The sequence below is a fragment of the Somniosus microcephalus genome, chromosome 16 (assembly GCF_052327205.1).
Source record: "Somniosus microcephalus isolate GS21.2 chromosome 16, FLI_Smic_1.0, whole genome shotgun sequence".
Taxonomy (NCBI): domain Eukaryota; kingdom Metazoa; phylum Chordata; class Chondrichthyes; order Squaliformes; family Somniosidae; genus Somniosus; species Somniosus microcephalus.
In genome coordinates this window covers 92,939,787-92,959,452 of record NC_141002.1, presented here as the reverse complement: position 1 = coordinate 92,959,452, position 19,666 = coordinate 92,939,787, and the positions used below count along the sequence as shown (strand labels likewise).

At 49.0% G+C, this 19,666-nt stretch overlaps 1 protein-coding gene across 2 annotated transcripts in view; it reads right to left on the bottom strand.

Moving 5' to 3' along the window:
• rassf3 (Ras association domain family member 3) overlaps positions 1 to 19,666 on the bottom strand; it is a 251,321-nt gene that overhangs the window by 152,152 nt on the left and 79,503 nt on the right. Inside the window, exon 1 of one of the 2 annotated variants that reach the window (XM_086009445.1) lies at positions 1,592 to 2,092. The exons of the other annotated variant lie outside the window; for it this stretch is intronic. Within the exon in view, the coding sequence (XP_085865571.1) occupies positions 1,592 to 1,658 (67 nt within the window). The 5' untranslated portion in view covers positions 1,659 to 2,092. Of the gene's footprint in view, positions 1 to 1,591; positions 2,093 to 19,666 lie in introns of those variants that run through there. 2 annotated transcript variants of the gene reach the window in all.

Genomic DNA, 19,666 nt, shown 5'->3' with positions numbered 1-19,666 from the left:
AGGCGGGGACGGGGTACTGAACTGGTAAGATCAGCTATGATCTCAGACGAAGATCAGCCATGATCTCATTGAATGGCGGAGCAGGCTCGAAGGGCCGAATGGCCTACTCCTGTTCCTATCTCTATGTTCCACGCTTTCCTCGGGCCCCCATTGTTAATGCTGATTTCCACTCATTCTTACGTTCTGACATACGCTGAGGCGATTTTCAGGAAATTTGAGCTTAAGTTCCCGTTAGCAAAGTGCAATCCAGAAAATTCTGAGCCAGCGTGGCCACGTACATTCCGTGCTCACGCCCTGCTGTGGGACTTGAACCAATGACCATCTAACTCAGAGTCAAGAGCACGACCAATTAAGACAACCTGACACTTGCAACATGGAAATGTAATTTCAGAATTGATCAGCGTTGGAAAGATGCAACCTCTTGGTACCTGTTAAGAATATCCATCACATACGGTAACGTGAAAGAGACAACTACACAGAGAAAATAAAACACGAAAGAGAAACAGAACGTGCATTTTTATAGCGCCTTTCACAATGTCCCAAAATGCTTCACAGCCAATGAAATACCTTTGAAGTGCAGTCACTGTTGTAACATAAGGAAATGTGGCAGCCAATTTGCACACAGCAAAATCCCGTGAACAGCAATGAGATTAATGACCAGATAATCTGTATCATTAATGTTGGGTTTTGGGATAAATATTAGCCCAGGACACTGAAAGAACTCCCCTGCTCTTCTTCGAAATAGTGCCGCAGGATCTTTTACATCCACCCGAGGGGGCAGACGGGGCCTCGGTTTAACGTCCCATCTGAAAGATGGCACCTCCGGCAGTGCAGCACTCCCTCAGCACTGCACTAGGAGTGGCAACCTAGATTACGTCATGAAGTCTCTGGAGTGGGACTTGTTCCCCTGACCTACTGACATCAGAGGCACTGAGCCACGGCTGACACCTTCGATGAGCAAGATAATGTTACAATAATACCATACAACCAACAATGGCTGCTATAGACTGGGAAACAGAATGGCTAGTGCAGTCCAAGTGGGACATATAGCTTCCCAACAAAAACTCATCTTAAAAGGAAGGATATTTATTTTTCAATTTATTTTACGCAGCCTACCTAGCTAAAGCCACGTGAGTTTATTTAAATGTCCCTTAGTTTTGAATAAGCTGGAGCTTATGGTGGGCAGAGGATGGGAGGTTAACAAAGGGCGTTGTAATAATCTTTACAAGGTGACAAAAAAAAGGTTTAGCATGTAAATCTCCCCATGAATTAAAATGCTGCACTGACACTTGTTGATCATGCCACTTGCTAGATCCAGTGACTAGTTTTGCAAAGCCAGCATTCTCCACAAGTTTGGTCACTGTAAGGTTAATAGCAGAGCATCAGAGAGAGATCAGTATCAGCAGAAATTCAGAATATAGAAGTTCAACGTCCAGCACAATTGCAGCATTAAAGCTTTTGTGTACCAATATCATGAACCAGGTATTAATAATGCAAGGCATGTAATGAGTGCATTGAAGGTCTTCCTGTTAAATCTCACTCACTGCTGACAGAAGGCAGGTTCTTTAAAAAAAAAGGACCCTTCCCCTACCTGAAGCTCTCCTCCTCGTCACCTGGAACTTGATTTTACCCGACAGTCTGCAGATAGCTATTCCCATCACGGTATTCCGAGTCACAGGAAGGCTGGTTCCCCAGCAAGCCAAGTCACTCTGATGCGGGGCTGACAACAGCACCAGAGAAAACTTGTCACATGGGGAAATGTACGATTGTGACTGATCACTGACCAAAGCCCATCAAACTCCGCCGAGCTGCTACCCAACCCCTGTGCAAGGCTCATTTGCCTGACTGTTGGGAAATGAACAGCAGTCGTTAAGTGGGTTGCGTTTTTGTTTTTTATTCTGCCGATAGAAAATTTGAATTTCAAATGGGATACTGTTTTAAATGTACAAGGATGACTGCTCAGGGACTTCCCGCTTATCCATGCTGCACACAGGAGCTAAGGTGCAAGTCAAACAGCACTGTGTTTATCTGCTCGAACGAAACGCAGACTTGCCGCAGAAGCATTCAATCATCCTAGCGTTCCATTAGTTTACCGATTAGATGTGTGCAATGCTGTAGAGAGGACGCATTGGCTGGATTAACCAACCATTTAATTATTTATAGCTTCCCAACGTCTAATGGTCTCTGTGTCCTTGTCTTGGAATCCCTCCATGACCTCGCCCCTCACATTCCCCTGTAACCTCGAGCAGCTTCCCCCAAACCCTCTATTCCCGACTCCAGCCTTTTGTGGATCCGCCCCTGGCCCATCTTTGGTGGCCCTGCTTTCAGCCCCGCCTTGGTGCCACTCTCTCGCTGTAATTCTCTCTCTAAAACCCTTCTGCCACCCCCTCCTCCTTAAAGCCCACCTCTATACCCAAGCACCAGCGCATCCGAGTTTTAAAAAAAATAAAGACTTGCATTTATATAGCACTTTTCACAAACTCAGGACACCCCACAGCATCTTACAGCCAATGAAGTACTTTATGAAGTGTAGTCGCTGTTGTAATGTAGGAAACGTGGCAGACAATTTGCACACAGCAAACAGATAATGACCTGATAATCTCTCTTAGTGATGTTGGTTGAGGGATAAATATTGGCCAGGACACTGGGGATAACTCGCCTGCTCTTCTTTGAAATAGTGCCACGCGATCTTTTATGTCCACCTGAAAGAGCCTTGGTTTTAACATCTTGTCCAAAAGATGGCACCTCTGACAGTGCAGCACTCCCTCAGTACTGCATCAGAGTGTCAACCGAGATTTTTGTGCTCAAGTCCCTGGAGTGGGACTTAAACCCACAACCTTCTGACTCAGAGGCGAGTGTGCTACCCACTGAGCCACAGCTGACACTATGGCCTAAAAATTCGGTTGCTTTGCGCCTCCCGTTAGTGCTAACAGGGCGCAAAGCAACTAGCGCCTGGGCACGGCCCCGCCAACGCCTCCCGCGAAATTCAGCGGGAGGTTAGCGATGGCGGTAACCGTTAGCGCCCCATAGCGATGACGTCATCGTCGCGCGCAGCGCTCCACTCGCGCCCCGGCCGCGATCTTTGGTAGAGCCCGCCGACTTACCACCGGACGCTATGTCCAACGGGGTCAGGGGGACCTACCTGCGATCTGGCCGCAGCGCAAATTAAAGGGGAGGTGCCGGGCGGCTATTTTTGTTGCTGGCCTGCCCCCTCTGCAACCCCCCGGGCTCTTTTGCCGGCACTCTGATCCCTGGTGGCCCAGCTGGGCCCCGGGTCGTGCTGCGCTAAGCCCCTCCCCTTTAATAAGGGGAGGAAGGCCTGCAGTACCGCGGTGTGACGTGCCGCAGAGCGTGGCGCTGCTGCACGTAGCGCCGTGATATTCACTCGCAGCGCCCCAAGAGGGAGGCGGGGCGCTTCCAGTAGCACCCCACTTCCCTCTTGGGGTGCTACCAGTGAATTTTGGCCGCAGGGGTGCTAATTTTTTCGGGGCGCGACTCAATCAAGCCGTATCTTGTGGTCCACCCCAATAGACAGAATTGAAAAGTCGTGACTGTTGTGTCCGGGAATAATAAGGCACAGACTGCAGGAGAACGGTAATAACAGGTGTTTACTCAACGTGGCTCATAGTGGAACTAACTGTACAGATTACTACTCAGTGCTATATACAGGTGTGGTCACTGCCGGTACTACAGTATACATGAGCTGTAAAAAGTAGTTCCCCCCTTAAAGGTATATACATTACAATTCCTCCCCTTTTAGATTAACAGTACCATAACACTCATTTAACAATTAAATATCAAACTAATTACAATTAACACTTTTAACATGCAACATTAGCTGAAAATAGTCTATTTATATATTCAGTCTTTGGGGAGGCTTCCTGATCCTTTCTGGATAGCGCCTTTCCCGAGTGTCTTGCTCTTGGTGCGGAGGCGATTCTGGCCCCCTGTCGTCGGTTGGTTCATCAGCTTCCGATGCTACTGTTTCTGGGGTAGATGCGACCTGTACGTCGGGTTCATCACCAGGTACGTATGGGCGAGGCATGGGGTGACTTGTTCCTGTGACTCTAGGATCTGGTCAGCATGGCATCTCATGATGCTCTCCCCAACGTCCACTGTGTACATTAGTGGGCCCTGCCGTGTGCATATCGTTCCTGGCTGCCATTTTTCTGTTCAGTAGTCGCGGGCCAAGACTGGTTGCCCTACATTGAAGCTCCTTGTTGGCTTCTCATGGATGTGCTGGAATTGCTTACTCTCAACATCTCTTCGTACGTTTGGTCTGAGCAAATCCAGGCGAGATCTTAACCTTCGGTTAAAGAACATCATGGCTGGGGCCTGGTTGGTGACTGCATGTGTCGTAGGTGAACAGGAAATTGTCCACCTTGTGCTGCAGTGGAATGTTGTCATTGTACATAGCCTTTATTGCCTTCTTAAAGGTTTGTACGAACCTCTCAGCCAATCCATTTGTGGCTGGATGATACGGGGCGGGTGTGTAATGCCTTACCCCATTCTTTCTCAAGAACCTCCGGAACTCTTCGGACACAAACTGTGGTCCGTTGTCGGAGCAAATCTGTTCTGGCAAGCCATTCCTGGCAAAAATGGTCCGTAGGACTGCAATAGTTTTCTCCGTGGTGGTGGAGGACATTTTGATGACCTCAGGCCATTTCGAGTGCGCATCCATGGCTATTAAAAACATTGAGTCCATGAATGGACCAGCAAAATCAATATGCACCCGTTGCCATGGAGATGAGGGCCACTCCCATGGGTGTAGAGGGGCCTGTGGTGGTGCATTTTGGACTTTCTGGCATCCTGAGCAGCTCTTGGTCAGGTCCTCGATTTGTTTATCGATTCCCGGCCACCACACATAAGCCCTGGCTAGGCTTTTCATTTTTACCCTTCCCAGATGACCCTCATGAAGCTCATTGAGCACTCTATCCCTTAACTTGGATGGAATTACCACTCGGGATCCACACATTAAGGTCCCCCGGCACACTGACAGCTGTTCTCTCCTTGTCGAGAATGCTGGCAACAGTGAGTCGCCATGTGCTAGCCATCCCTTCACTGTCAAATCATACACCCGAGACAGTGTCGGGCCATTTCGGGTTTCCTTTTCGATACAAGCGTTAGTTACCGGTAGGTATTCAACTATAGTCGAATGGAATATTTCGACAGGATCCACTGCTGGTGCTTCCTCCACAGTAGGCAGTGGCAGGCGTGATAGCCCATCAGCATTTCCATGCTGTTTCGTGCCCTTATATTCAATCTCATAGTGGTGCACCCCTAGAAAAAGTGACCATCTTTGTAGTCGTTGCGCAGTCATCACCGGTGTAGTGTCCGAGTATAAATAATACACAGACTGCAGGAGAACAATAATAACAGGTATTTACTGAACAGAGGGTAACTTAAGACTGAAATACAGATGCCTGCTATGGCTTTGTATACAGGGGTGGTCACTGCCGGTACTGCAGTATAGAATCAGTTCTTCTCTTAAAAGGTACATACACAACAATTTCTCCCCTTTTAAATAAACAGTACATAACATTCATTTAACAACTAAATAATAACTAATTACAATTACAATTTTCTCTGTACTATATACATCAACTGAAATAATCATTTATAAGTTCAGTCTTTGAGGAGGCTTCCTGATCCTGACTGGATAGCGCCTTTCTTGAGTATCCTGTTCTTGCGGCGGAGTTGATTCTGGCCCATTGTCATTGGTTGGTTCGTCAGCTTCCAATACCACTGCTTCTGAGGTAGACGCAATCTGTACTTCGGGTTGATTACCAGGTGCACCTGCTCGTGGTATGGGTTTGGCTTGTTCCTGTGACTCTAGAATCTGGTCAGCATGGCGTCTCACGATGCTCTCTCCAATGTCCACTGTGTACATTAGTGGTCACTGCTGTGTGCATATCGTTCCTGGCTGCCATTTTTCTGTTCGGTAGTCGCGGGCCAAGACTGGTTGCCCTATCTTGAAGCTCCTGGTTGGCTTCTCATTTATGTGCTGGAATTGCTTATCCTCAACATCTCGTCTTATGTTTGGTTTGAGCAAATCCAGGCGACATCTTAGCCTTTGGTTGAAGAACATTATGGCTGGAGCTTGGTTGGTGACTGCATGTGTCGCATTCCGGTAAGCAAACAAGAAATTATCCACCTTGTGTTGTAGTGGTATGTCGTCATTATACATTGCCTTTATTGCCTTTTTAAAGGTCTGAACAAACCTCTCAGCCAATCCATTTGTGGCCGGATGATATAGGGCAGATGTGTAATGTTTCACCCCATTATTCCTCAGAAACCTCCGGAAATCCTCGGACACAAACTGTGGCCCATTGTCGGAGCAAATCTGTTCTGGCAAGCCATTCCTAGCGAAGATGGTCCATAGGACTGCAATAGTTTTCTCCGTGGTGGTGGAGGACATTTTGATGACCTCTGGCCATTTCGAATGGGCGTCCACAGCGATTAGGAACATTGAGTCCATAAATGGACCAGCAAAATCAATGTGTACCCGTTGCCATGGAGATGAGGGCCACTCCCATGGATGTAGCGGGGCCTGTGATGGAGCGTTTTGGACCTTCTGGCATCCTGTGCATCTCTTGGTCATATCCTCGATTTCTTTATCGATTCCTGGCCACCACACAAACGCCCTGGCTAGGCTCTTCATTTTTACCCCTCCCAGATGACCCTCGTGAAGCTCATTGAGCACTCTATCTCTCAACTTGGGTGGAATTACCACTCGGGATCCACACATCAAGGTCCCCCGGCACACTGACAGCTGTTCTCTCCTTGGCGAGAATGCTGGCAACAGTGAGTCGCCATGTGCTGGCCATCCCTTCACCATCAAATCATAGACCCGAGAGAGTGTCGGGTCATTTCGGGTTTCCTTCTCTATACTTGAGTTTGTAACAGGTAGACATTCGACTATGGTCGCATGGAATATCTCAACAGGGTCCACTGCAGGTGCTTCCTCTACCGTAGGCAACGGTAGGCGCGACAGCCCATCAGCATTTCCATGCTGTTTCGTACCCTTGTACTCTATGTCATACTGATGTGCCCCTAGAAAAAGTGACCATCTTTGCAGCCGTTGCGCCGTCATCACCGGAACGCCCTTCTTTGGGTTAAAAATGGAGACCAGGGGCTCATGATCAGTTAGTAGGGTGAATTTCTGCCCGTGCAGATAGTGATTGAACTTCTTCACCCCCCACACCAGGCTGAGGGCCTCCCTGTCAATCTGGGCGTAGTTACGCTCAGCTGAGGTTAACGAGCGCGACGCAAAGGCTATTGGCCTCTCTGAACCATCAAGGAATTTGTGTGACAGCACCGCTCCGATGCCGTAGGGAGACGCATCACATGCTAACCGAATCGGTAGTGTTGGATTGTAGTGGGCCAATACTTCTTTTGAAGTGATTAGGCATTTACATTTCTGAAAGGCACGCTTACACTCATCACTCCATTTCCATGTTACTCCAGTTTGCAGCAGGGCGTTCAGTGGGTGCAGAATTGTAGATAAATTCAGCAAGAACTTATGGTAGTAGTTCACCAACCTGAGGAACGACCTCAGTTGCGACACATTTTCCGGTGCTGGAGCCTTGACTACAGCCTCAACCTTGTCCGGCGACTTATGCAACCCTTCCTCATCAATCATGTGGCCACAATACGAGATTTGTCTCCTGAAGAACTCGCATTTGGGGCGGTTGGCTCGTAGCCCATATTCCTGTAATCTCGTGAGCACCTGCTCCAGGTTGGCAAGGTGTTCACTGTCATTTTCGCCCATAACCAGGATGTCGTCCAAATAACACTGGGTCCCCGGGATCCCTTGCAGGACTTGTTCCATCGCCCTCTGCCAAATAGCCGGGCTGATGCTACCCCAAATACCAGTCGATTGTACTGGTACAGGCCTTTGTGAGTGTTTATTGTGAGGTATTTCCTAGATGCTTCTTCCACCTCCATTTGTAGATACGCTTGGGCCAGATCAATCTTTGTAAAGCGTTTCCCTCCAGATAGTGAGGCGAAAATATCTTCTATCCGTGGAAGTGGATATTGTACTGTGTGCAGGACTGGGTTCAAAGTTACCTTGAAGTCCCCACAGATGCGAACCTTCTTTGGTTCCCCAGGCGTGCTGCTCAATGATTTCTTCATTACAGGAACGATGGGTGTGGCCCACTCGCTCCAGTCCACCTTGGACAGCACACCCGAACGCTCCAGACTCTCCAGCTCTGCTTCAACGGCTGGGCGGATCGCGTAAGGTACCGGTCTGGCCTTAAAAAATTTTGGGTTTGCGTTATCTTCGATTTTTATCGTTGCCGTTACTCCTTTTAGAGTCCCAAGTCCTTGTTGGAACACCTCTTTCGCGTCAGTTAGAATTTTTGACAGTCGTCCAGGTGTGACGTCATCATCCTTTTTATCAGTCACAGTTAGCGCCTGAATGGAATGCCAATCCAATTGTATTTTTTGGATCCATTCACATCCCAATAATGGTGGTCCTCCATCTGGTAGTATATATATATATAGATACAGTTTCTGTGTTTCTTTGCCGTTGTATTCAACTGGCACCCTTATTTTTCCTCTGGGGTAGAGTTTTTGCCCCGTGTATGTCTTCAATACAATGGACGTGTCCTTCAAGGGTATGTGTGAGAATAGCCGCTCATATTCTCGTCGATTCATGACAGTTGGGGCTGATCCTGTGTCCAATTCCATCTTTACTGGGGACCCTGCTATCATGAGGGTGACCCAAATGGTTCGGTGATCCTCCTTTGCGATCACGTTGTGTAACTTTAGACAACTTAGTCTCCTGCTCCCGGAGTCCTTATCACTCTCCTGATCTTCCGAACTACTGTCTGTCAATTTCTTTACTTTCTTGTACTTTTCCTTAGTAGTTCTTGTAGTGTTGGTTTTCTTTCCCGACCTGCAGACTCTTGCTATGTGTCCCATTTTCCCACATTGCCTGCATACTTTGTCCTTAAACCAGCAGTCCTTCTGATCATGGGTTGTTCTGCCGCAGCGATAGCACTTTTCTGCTCCATACACCATTTCGTTAGCGCTGTATTCCTGTGGTTTCTGTTGTATTTCCGCAGCTCCCCGTGCTGCTGCTTCGTAGGATACTGCCACGCTGAAAGCCTGTTCTAGCGTCAGGTCCTTTTCCGAAAGTAGTCGTTTCTGGGTTCCTTCACTCTGGAGCCCGCAGACAAACTTATCCTGTAAGGTGTCTGCCAGTCCTGCTCCGAACTGGCAGTGCTTCGATAACTTGCGTAGTTCCGTAAGATAGTCAGCATTGCTCTCATCTTTGTGCTGGTTTCTTTTATGGAACTTGAATCTTTCTGCTATCAGCAGCGGTGTAGGGTTTAGGTGTTCTGTAAGATATTAACAATCTCCTCAAAACTTTTCTCCATTGGTTTGGCTGGGGTAATTAAATTCCGCAATAGGCCGTACGTTCTCGCGCCCATCAAATTTAATAATACCGATGCCTTCTTTCCATCGGCCACCTCATTTGCCTTGCAGTACACTTAAATTCTTTCCACATACGTGGTCCAGTCTTCTACCTCGTTGTCGAAAGCAGTGATACTGCCACTTTTCGGCATCGTGGGTGATTTAAAATGGCGCCTCCCGCGCTTTTCCTTCTTCCCCAATGGAATAAAATGGTGCCTCCCGCGCTTTTCCTCGAGCCCGCCGCAGTCCGGAATGGTCAGCGCACTACCTGCTACCAGCACGATTTGCTGGAACACCTTGACTGGGGAGCCAAGCCCAGCTCTCCACAGCCTCTCCTGCAACTCTCTGAACTCCGATGGATCCTTGGGCGGTTGCCCGCGGTCGACGCCCGTTGTTCTGACTTCGACCTCCAAGAAGCTTCTTCTCAGGGAAAGATCCCCGTGAGGTGATGCAGTACTGCAGGTGAGTTCGAACCTGTTCGTCGCCAATGTAGTGTCCGAGTATAAATAATACACGGACTGCAGGAGAACAATAATAACAAGTATTTACTGAACAGAGGGTAACTTAAGACTGAAATACAGAAGCATGCTATGGCTTTATATACAGGGGTGGTCACTGTCGGTACTGGAGTATAGAATCAGTTCTTCTCTTAAAGGTACATACACAACAACCGGAACGCCCTTCTTCGGATTAAAAATGGAGACAAGAGGCTGGTGATCAGTCAGCAAGGTGAATTTCTGCCCGTGCAGATAGTGATTGAACTTTTTCACCCCCCACACTAGGCTGAGGGCCTCCCTGTCAATCTGGGCGTAGTTAAGCTCGGCTGAGGTTAGTGATCGTGACGCAAAGGCTATTGGCCTCTCAGCCATCCGAGAATTTGTGCGACAGCACCGCTCCAATGCCGTAGGGTGACGCATCACATGCCAACCGAATTGGTAATGCTGGGTTGTAATGGGCCAATACCTCTTTCGATGTGATTAGTGTTTTGCTCTTCTGGAAAGCTCGTCTACATTCGTCACTCCACTTCCATGGCACCCCAGTTTGCAGTAGGGCGTTCAGTGGGTGTAGTATTGTAGACAAATTTGGCAAGAACTTATGGTAGTAGTTTACCAGCCCGAGGAACGACCTCAGTTGTGACACATTTTCCGGTGCTGGAGCCTTGACTACTGCCTCAATCTTCTCTGGGGACTTATGTAACCCCTCTTTATCGATAACGTGGCCACAATACGAGATCTGTTTTCAATAAAACTCGCATTTGGGGCGGTTAGCTCGGAGCCCATATTCCTGCAATCTAGTGAGCACCTGCTCCAGGTTGGCAAGGTGATCACTGTCATTTTCGCCCGTGACCAGGATGTCGTCCAAATAACACTGGGTCCCTGGGATCCCTTGCAGGACTTGTTCCATTGCCCTCTGCCAAATAGCCAGAGCTGATGCTACCCCGAATACCAGCCGGTTGTATTGGTAGAGACCTTTATGGGTGTTGATTGTGAGGTATTTTTTTGATGCTTCTTCTACCTCCATTTGCAGATACGCCTGGGCCAGATCAATCTTAGTGAAACATTTCCCTCCAGATAGCGAGGCGAAAATATCTTCAATCCGCGGAAGTGGATATTGTACGGTGTGAAGGACCGGGTTCACTGTTACCTTAAAGTCCCCACAGATACGAACCTTCCTTGGTTCCCCAGGCGTGCTGCTCAACGACTTTTTCATCACAGGGACGATGGGTGTAGCCCACTCGCTCCAGTCTACCTTGGACAGTACACCTGAACGTTCCAGACTCTCCAGCTCTGCTTCGACGGCTGTGCGGATCGCATAAGGTACCGGTCTGGCCTTAAAAAATTTTGGGCTTGCGTTTTCTTCAATTTTAATCGTCGCTGTCATGCCTTTTAGTGTTCCGAGTCCTTGCTGGAACACTTCTGTCACGTCAGTTAGGATCTTTGACAGTCGCCCAGGTGTGACGTCGTCATCCTTTTTGTCAGTCACAGTCAGTGCCTGTATGGAATGCCAATCCAGTTGTATTTTCCGGATCCATTCATGTCCCAGTAATGGTGGTCCTCCATCTTGCAATACATACAGGTCTAGTTTTGGTGTTTCCTTACCGTTATATATAACGGTCACCCTTATTTTTCCTTTGGGGTAGACTTTTTGCCCCGTGTACGTCTTCAAAATAATTTTTGTGTCTCTCAAGGGTATGTGTGAGAATAGCCGCTCGTAGTCCCGTCGGTTTATGACTGTTAGGGCTGATCCTGTGTCCAATTCCATCTTTACCTGGACTCCTGCTATCTTGAGAGTGACCCAAATGGTTCGGTGATCCTCCGTTGTGATCACATTATGTAGTTTCAGACAATTCAGTTCCCTGCTTTCGGAGTCGTTATCACTCTTTTGTTCGTCTGAACTATTCTCCGTCATTTTATGTACCTTCTTGTACTTTCCTTTGGTAGGTTTCTTATTGCTGGTTTTCTTTCCCGACCTGCAGACTCGTGCTATGTGTCCTACTTTTCCACACTGTCTGCACACTTTGTCTTTGAACCAGCAATCATTCTGGTTGTGTGTTGTTCTGCCGCAGCGATAGCACTTCTCTGTTCCATATGACATTTCGTTTGTGCCATATTCTTGCGGTCGCTGTTGTATCTCTGCAGCGCCCCGTGCTGCTGCTTCATATGATACCGCAATGCTGAAAGCCTTTTCCAGCGTAAGGTCCTTTTCAGATAAAAGCCGTTTCTGGGTTCCTTCACTTTGAAGCCCACACACAAACTTGTCCCTTAAGGTATCTGCCAGTCCCGCTCCAAACTGGCAGTGTTTCGATAGTTTGCGCAGTTCTGTTAAATAATCAGCATTGCTTTCATCCTTATGCTGGTTCCGTTTGTGAAACTTGAATCTTTCTGCTATCAGCAGCGGTGTGGGGTTTAAATGTTCCTGTAGTATCGTTACTATGTCTTCAAAACTCTTTTCCATTGGCTTCGTTGGGGTTACTAGATTTCGTAATAAACCATACGTCTTTGCACCCATTAAATTTAACAATACCGACGCTTTCTTGTCATCTGACACCTCATTTGCCTTGCAGTACACCTCTATTCGTTCGACATATGTAGTCCAATCTTCGACTTCATTGTCAAATGCGGTGATTTGACAATTTGGGTGTGGTTTAAAATGGCGTCTCCCAATGGCTTAAAATGGCGTCTCCCGCGCTTTCCTTCCTCCCCCGCTGCTGCCAACGCCGCTCCCGGCGGTTCTCGTGGCAATGGCAATGCCCTGTAGGTTTCGCACGCTTCTCCTGCGCTGCTGCCAACGCCGCTCCCGGTGGTTCTCGTGGCAATGGCAGCGCCCTGTAGGTTTCGCGCGCTTCTCCTGCGCTGCTGCCAACGCCGCTCTCGGCGGTCCTCGTGGCAATGGCGGTGCCTCGCGGGTTTCTGCGCGTCTCTCTCTCCCTCTCTCCGACGCTGCTCGGCCCCTGAACACCGGCTGCGCCCTGTGCGCTCTGCCCTCTCTCTCTCTCTCTCCCCCGTCGACACTGCTCGGCCCTTTGCTGTGCCGCTCGGTCGGGCTCTAGCCCGCCGCTGTCCGGGAAGGGTCTGCGCACTACCTGTTGCCAGCCCGTTTTGCTGGACCACCTCGACTGGAAAGCCAAGCCTGGCTCTCGACAGCCTCCCCCGCAATTCTCGAGTCTCTGCTGGATGATTGGGCGGTTGCCCATGGTCGACGCCCGAGTCTCTGGCCTTGACCTCCAATCCACTGATCTCCAGGAACGAATCCCCGGGAGGTGATGCAGAGTTGCAGGTAGGTTCGAACTTGCCTCGTCGCCAATGTTGTGTCCGGGTATAATAAGACACAGACTGCAGGAGAACGGTAACAACAGGTGTTTACTCAACGTGGCTCACAGTGGAACCAACTGTACAGATTACTACTCAGTGCTATATACAGATGTGGTCACTGCCGGTACTACAGTATACATGAGCTGTAAAAAGTAGTTCCCCCCTTAAAGGTATATACATTACAGTGACGTTATGTTAAACTTGTATAGAACTTGTGTAGTCTCAGGATAAGGGGGCGGCCATTTAGGACTGAGATGAGGAGGAATTTCTTCATTCAGAGGGTTGTGAATCTTTGGAATTCTCTGCCCCAGAGGGCTGTGGATGTTGAGTCATTGAGTATATTCAAGGCTGATATCGATAGATTTTTGGACTCAAAGGGAATCAAGGGATATGGGGATAGTGCGGGAAAGTGGAATTGAGGTCGAAGATCTTACTTTTTTTTTAGGGAATCTTTTTCATGCATCCTCCACACACTGCTGGACACTGTCCAATTGGTACTCAGGGTGATAAGGGCGGACCCTGCAAGGGAACAGACTCCGACTCCCAGGGCAAATTGATCAAAGTGAGTGTCATTCACGGGCGTTAGATCCAACCAGTAAGCTGAACCATCAGGATCTGGATCTTGCCAGCTTCTGATTGGTGGTCTGATTGTTGAGATGGAATGCCCATCAGATTAGGGTGCACCAGCAGTGTGGCATTCATGGGTAATGCTCACTTTATCATGTCTGCCCTGGTCACTTCAGCCTCCGTTCCCATACAGGTACCTCCATCCTCCTTGTCCTCAGTTACTAGTTGGTTGCCCGAATGAAGATCAGCTCCCTTGTAAGCTGCTCCCTTGAAAGCTCCTCTTCATCCTTCAAGTGACACGGCATTTCCCACCCACCTGGTTGTCTCTCGTGTCTTGTGAGGACTGTTTGGGTTCTCCTCATTCTGGGTGTCAACAAACTGAGTTCTGGGGTGTGCTAAAAGTGAACACAGCGCAGGAGCAGGGGAGGGAGGGAGGGAAAAACCACATGGGCGTGCCCTCCAGCGTTAGGACGTCTAAAAAATGTCTTAAAAGGGAGGTCATGCCTCAAGAGATTTTCCCCAGGCAAATTGTGCCGATGCATCCCAATAATTAGGTTAACATTCCATACCGTTCGGCCCGTCAATGTTTAGGAGCTGATGTTTCATCCAATCATTGCTGGCTCTGTAACTCTATTCCAATCCACTGAGCACGCCACAGCCTAAAGGAATGGCATCAGCTCCCAGCAAATTAAAGGGTGTCACAGTTTGCACTTTCAAAAAAAAGATTGAGGACAGTTTTCGTTCCAGCTGGAACGGCATAGAAGTGGGAAATCTGGACAACCCGCTGAGTGGTTTCAAGTCATCGCCGAATGTTGGGGTTGTGGCTGCTGGTACAGAGAGCGGGACTTAGTCAGTCAATAACCAAGGGGCATAGTTTCAAGGTAAGGGGCAGGAGGTTTAGAGGCGATTTGAGGAAAATCTTTTTCACCCAGAGGGTGGTTGGAATCTGGAACTCACTGCCTGAAAGGGTGGTAGAGGCAGGAACCCTCACAACATTCAAGAAGCATTTAGATGAGCACTTGAAACATCATAGCATACAAGGCTACGGACCAAGTGCTGGAAAATGGGATTAGAATAGACAGGGCTTGATGGCCGGCGCGGACACGATGGGCCGAAGGGCCTCTTTCTGTGCTGTATAACTCTATGACTCTCGTTGGAGACCAGGCCCTGTGCTCAGATGTTGTCAGCAAAGTAGAAGTGCAAAAACAATTGCCTTGGAACACATTTCCTCATCAGGGCCAGAGTGATCTGCTGGACGAGTTTCAGTAGATAAAGACTATTAGGCCCATCGAGCTCACCCCATCCTGTAGAAAGAATAACCCCTCACGCTGCCGTCCCACCTCCCAGTAACATTATCTCTTGGAACAGACAAAGAAACATGACCAAGTCAGGAAAATCCACTGGGTAATTGCCCTCCAATTCCCTGAGGCTCCAGGACAGCACTGCTGCTCCCGAGATATAACAATCTGAACTGACCACTAACTCCCTGTAACTGGCAATGTCCCCTCAGGAACTTAGCAAGTTCTCCTTTTAAAAGAACCGTAGTGACCCCACACTCGCCATATGTTGTGCACGTTTGTTCCAGAGGGTGATGGCTCTGTGACAAGTCTTAGGAGTCGTACATCACAGAAGGAAGCCATTCGGCCCATCGTGCCTGTGCCAGCTCTTTGAAAGAGCCACACAACCAAGTCCCACTCCCCTGCTCCCCCCCCCCCCCCCCACAGCCCTGCAAATCCTGCAATCCCACCCCCGAAACACACATCCAATTCCCTTCTGAATGTTACAGTGGATGGGATTGAGAGTTGTTGGAATTCTCTAATTTTTTTTAAAATTTGTTCATGTGATATGGGCATCGCTGGCAAATCCAGTATTTATTGCCCATCCCTAGTTGCCCTTGAGAAGATGGTGGTGAGCCGCCATCTTGAACTGCTGCAGTCCGTGTGGTGAAGGTGCTCCCACAGTGCTGTTAGGGAGGGAGTTCCAGGATTTTGACCCAGCGACGATGAAGGATCGGCGATATATTTCCAAGTCAGGATGGTGTGTGACTTGGAGGGGAACTTGGAAGTGGTGGTGTCCCCATGTGCCTACTGCCCTCGTCCTTCTAGGTGGAAGAGGTCGTGGGTTTGGAAGGTGCTGCCGAAGAAACCTTGGTGAGTTGCTGCAGTGCATCTTGTAGATGGTACACACTGCAGCCACAGTGCACCGGTGGTGGAGGGAGTGAATGTTTAAGGTGGTGGATGGGGTGCCAATCAAGCGGGCTGCTTTGTCCTGGATGGTGTCGAGTTTCTTGAGTGTTGTTAGAGCTGCACTCATCCAGGCAAGTGGAGAGTATTCCATCACACTCCTGACTTGTGCCTTGTAGATGGTGGAAAGGCTTTGGGGAGTCAGGAGGTGAGACACTCACCGCAGAATACCCAGCCTAATGTGATTCCCAAAGTTCCAGTAACCAAATCCCATGTCAGCAACAACTGAATTTGGCTTATTTAGTCACTGAAGAACCAATGGTTCTTTCAAAGTCCCAGGTCACGTCAAGAAACGCCTCAATTAAATTAACAAAAACGTTGTGAATTAGTACAAAAGAAATACGGTGGGGGGGGGGCAGGGTTGGTGGGTGTAGAATTGAGTGGGGGAAACAAGACAAGACTGGCATCCTTACGGAGAGCTGTGTGTTGGGTTTCCAACACTCCAGGATTGTCCAGGAGTCTAAAAAGTCAGGAGACAAATCAACGGGGCATTGGAAAAAATGGTGCTTTTTTTAAACCATTTTCTTTGAACACTTTTGTTTATTAGTAATAAAAATATTGGAGATGGGGGGGGAGGGGGGGGGGAGAAAGGCAGCTAACCAGAGGTCACAGATTTAAGGTAATTGGCGAAAGAACCAGAGGCGAGATGAGAAATTTCTTTTTTTTTTTTTTTTAAACGCGAGTTCACAGAATCACAGAAAACCCACAGTGCAGATAGAGGCCATTTCGGCCCATCGAGCCTGCACCGACACATATCCCACCCGATCCCCGTAACCCCTACACCAACACATATCTCACCTTATCCCCGTAACCCCACGTATTTAATCCCCCTAACACTAAGGGTCAATTTATCATAGCCAATCAACCTAACCCGCTCATCTTTGGACTGTGGGAGGAAACCGGAGCACCCAGAGGAAACCCACGCAAACACGGGGAGAATGTGCAAACTCCACACAGACAGTCACCCGAGGCCGGATTCGAACCCGGGTCCCTGGCGCTGTGAGGCAACAGTGCTAACCACTATACCACCGTGCTGCCCTTGTTGTTGTGATCTGGAATGCGTTTCCTGAAAGGGCGGCGAGAGCAGATTCAGTAATAATTCTCAAAAGTGGTACATACTCATGTGACTCGGCCAACGTTGTCTACCTCATACGTTGCAGGAAAGGATGCCCCGGAGCATGGTACATCGGTGAGACCATGCAGACACTGCGACAACGGATGAACGGACACCGCGCAACACTCGCCAGGCAGGAGTGTTCTCTCCTAGTCGGGGAACACTTCAGCAGTCAAGGACATTCAGCCTCCGATCTTCGGGTAAGCATTCTCCAAGGCGGCCTTCGAGACACACGACAACGCAAAATCGTCGAGCAGAAACTGATAGCCAAGTTCCGCACCCATGAGGACGGCCTCAACCGGGATCTTGGGTTCATGTCACGCTACATGTAACCCCGCCTGACGTAGGGTCATCCGGACTCGAGTCGTCGTTGGCTTGTTCTCTCCACACAGATGCGGCCGGACCTGCTGTGATTTCCAGCAAAAAAAAAGTTTTTTGTCTGTTTTTTTGTTTTTCATACAGACCCCAGCATCTGCAACATTTGACCCCTTGTGACCCCACCTCATTGTTCTTTGATGTAATGTTTTCCTGACTGACCTGTTTGGACACCATTTACACCTTTGATTGCTGTGATTATCTCTCTGCCGAGGTGTGATAAATGGCAGTTAGAAAGATTACCTGTAAACATCTGACATTATTCTCTGACTATATAAGCTGTGTTTTTATGCATCTCTCCACTTCACCTGACGAAGGAGCAGCGCTCCGAAAGCTTGTGATTTCAAATAAAGCTGTTGGACTATAACCTGGTGTTGTGTGATTTCTTACAATTCTCAAAAGGGAGTTGGATAAATACTTGAAGGGGAAAAATCCACAGGACCACAGGGAAATGGGACCAGCAGGATCGCTCTCCTAAAAAGCTGGCACAGACACGATGGGCCGAACGGCCTCCCCCTGAGGTATATCATTCCACAATTCTATGACCTCACACTTCCCCCACAGTGAAATCAATGTGCCAGTGTCTTAAGTCCCTTTGTAACTTCCTGTTCCCATCTACACAACTTACTGTGCCTCCTAACTTGGTGATTGAAGACCCCAGTGCAGTCACAAACTTGAGCTTACACCCCTCAGCCTTCAGGGTGTGACGGTGCGGGGTTGCAGCAAGGGGAATGGCAGATGCCAGACACTGAGAATTTTACAGGGAGCAAGGGAATCAAAGACAGAGGTGAGAGAGCAGTTACATGAATTGACAACTGCAGAGTGAGTGGGGGTTGGGGGGCGGGAGGGGGGCAGCGCTGGGGAACTGGGAAAGAGTGAAGTAATATGGTGAGTTTTTCCCTCATGGAGAGATGGTGAAAGTACTGGTGCTGTAGGAGGGTAGGAGGAAGTGGGTGGTAAAGGAGACAAGGGTGTGGTCAGATAGACAAAGGCAAAATACTGTGGATGTTGGCAATCTGAAGTATAATCAGAAAATGCTAGAAATACTCGACAAGTCGGGCAGCACCTGTGGAGAGATAAACATATTTAACGTATTCGAGGCTGAGATCAATAGATTTTTGGACTCTAGGGGGATCAAGGGATATGGAGATCGGGCGGGAAAGTGGAGATGAGGTAGAAGATCAGCCATGATCAGCAAGTAATTAGGAAGGCTAATGGAATGTTGGCCTTTATTGCAAGGGGTATGGAGTATAAAAGTAGGGAAGTTTTGATTCAACTTTGCAGGGCGCTGGTGAGACTGCACCTAGAGTACTGCGTACAGTTGTGGTCTCCATATTTAAGGAGGGATATACTTGCGTTGGAGGCAGTTCAGAGAAGGTTCACTAGGTTGATTCCTGGGATGAAGGGGTTGACCTATGACAAAAGTTTGAGCAGGTTGGGCCTATACTCATTGGAGTTTAGAAGAATGAGAGGTGATCTTATTGAAACATATAGGGGGAGAAATTCAGTATCGCCACATTTGGGGCGCAATACTCGAGCGGGCACAAAATTTAGCGCCCGGCGCAAATTATCGCCACCAACTGCTAAATTGACCTGCTTCGCCCCAGGAGGTGCTTGGAGTGCTAAAACAGGCGCTGCACGACTGTCTTAAGGTGCTAAGCCGGAGAAGCGAGGCGCTACCACCGAGGGCGGGCGCAGCGCAGGTGCGGCCAGTTAGCGATTGCATGCAGACACGCTGGCGCCGGTCAGCTCTTAAAGGGGAGGTTCGATCTTGGCTTGCAGCCACACCCTGCGCATCAGAGCCCTGATTCTCGGCCTGGACAGACCTGCTGCCACATTCTAACGCCTAGGACCATGGAGAGGGCCAGGGAGCGAGCGCAGCGGTTCAGTGAGGGGGCCTTGCAGGTTCTGGTTGGCGCAGTGGAGGCGCAGGCGATCTATCCTGTTTCCGGACAGTGGCAGGAGGCCGCTGCCCAATGACTATCGCAAAGCTTGGAGGGAGGTGGCTCACAGAGTGACCTCCAGCAGCATGGTGCCTAGGACCCCTGTGCAATGCAGGAAGTTCAACGACCTCACTCGGGTCGTCAGGGTGAGTACCCTTTTCAGTATCCTCTTCATCCCTGCATGTCCAC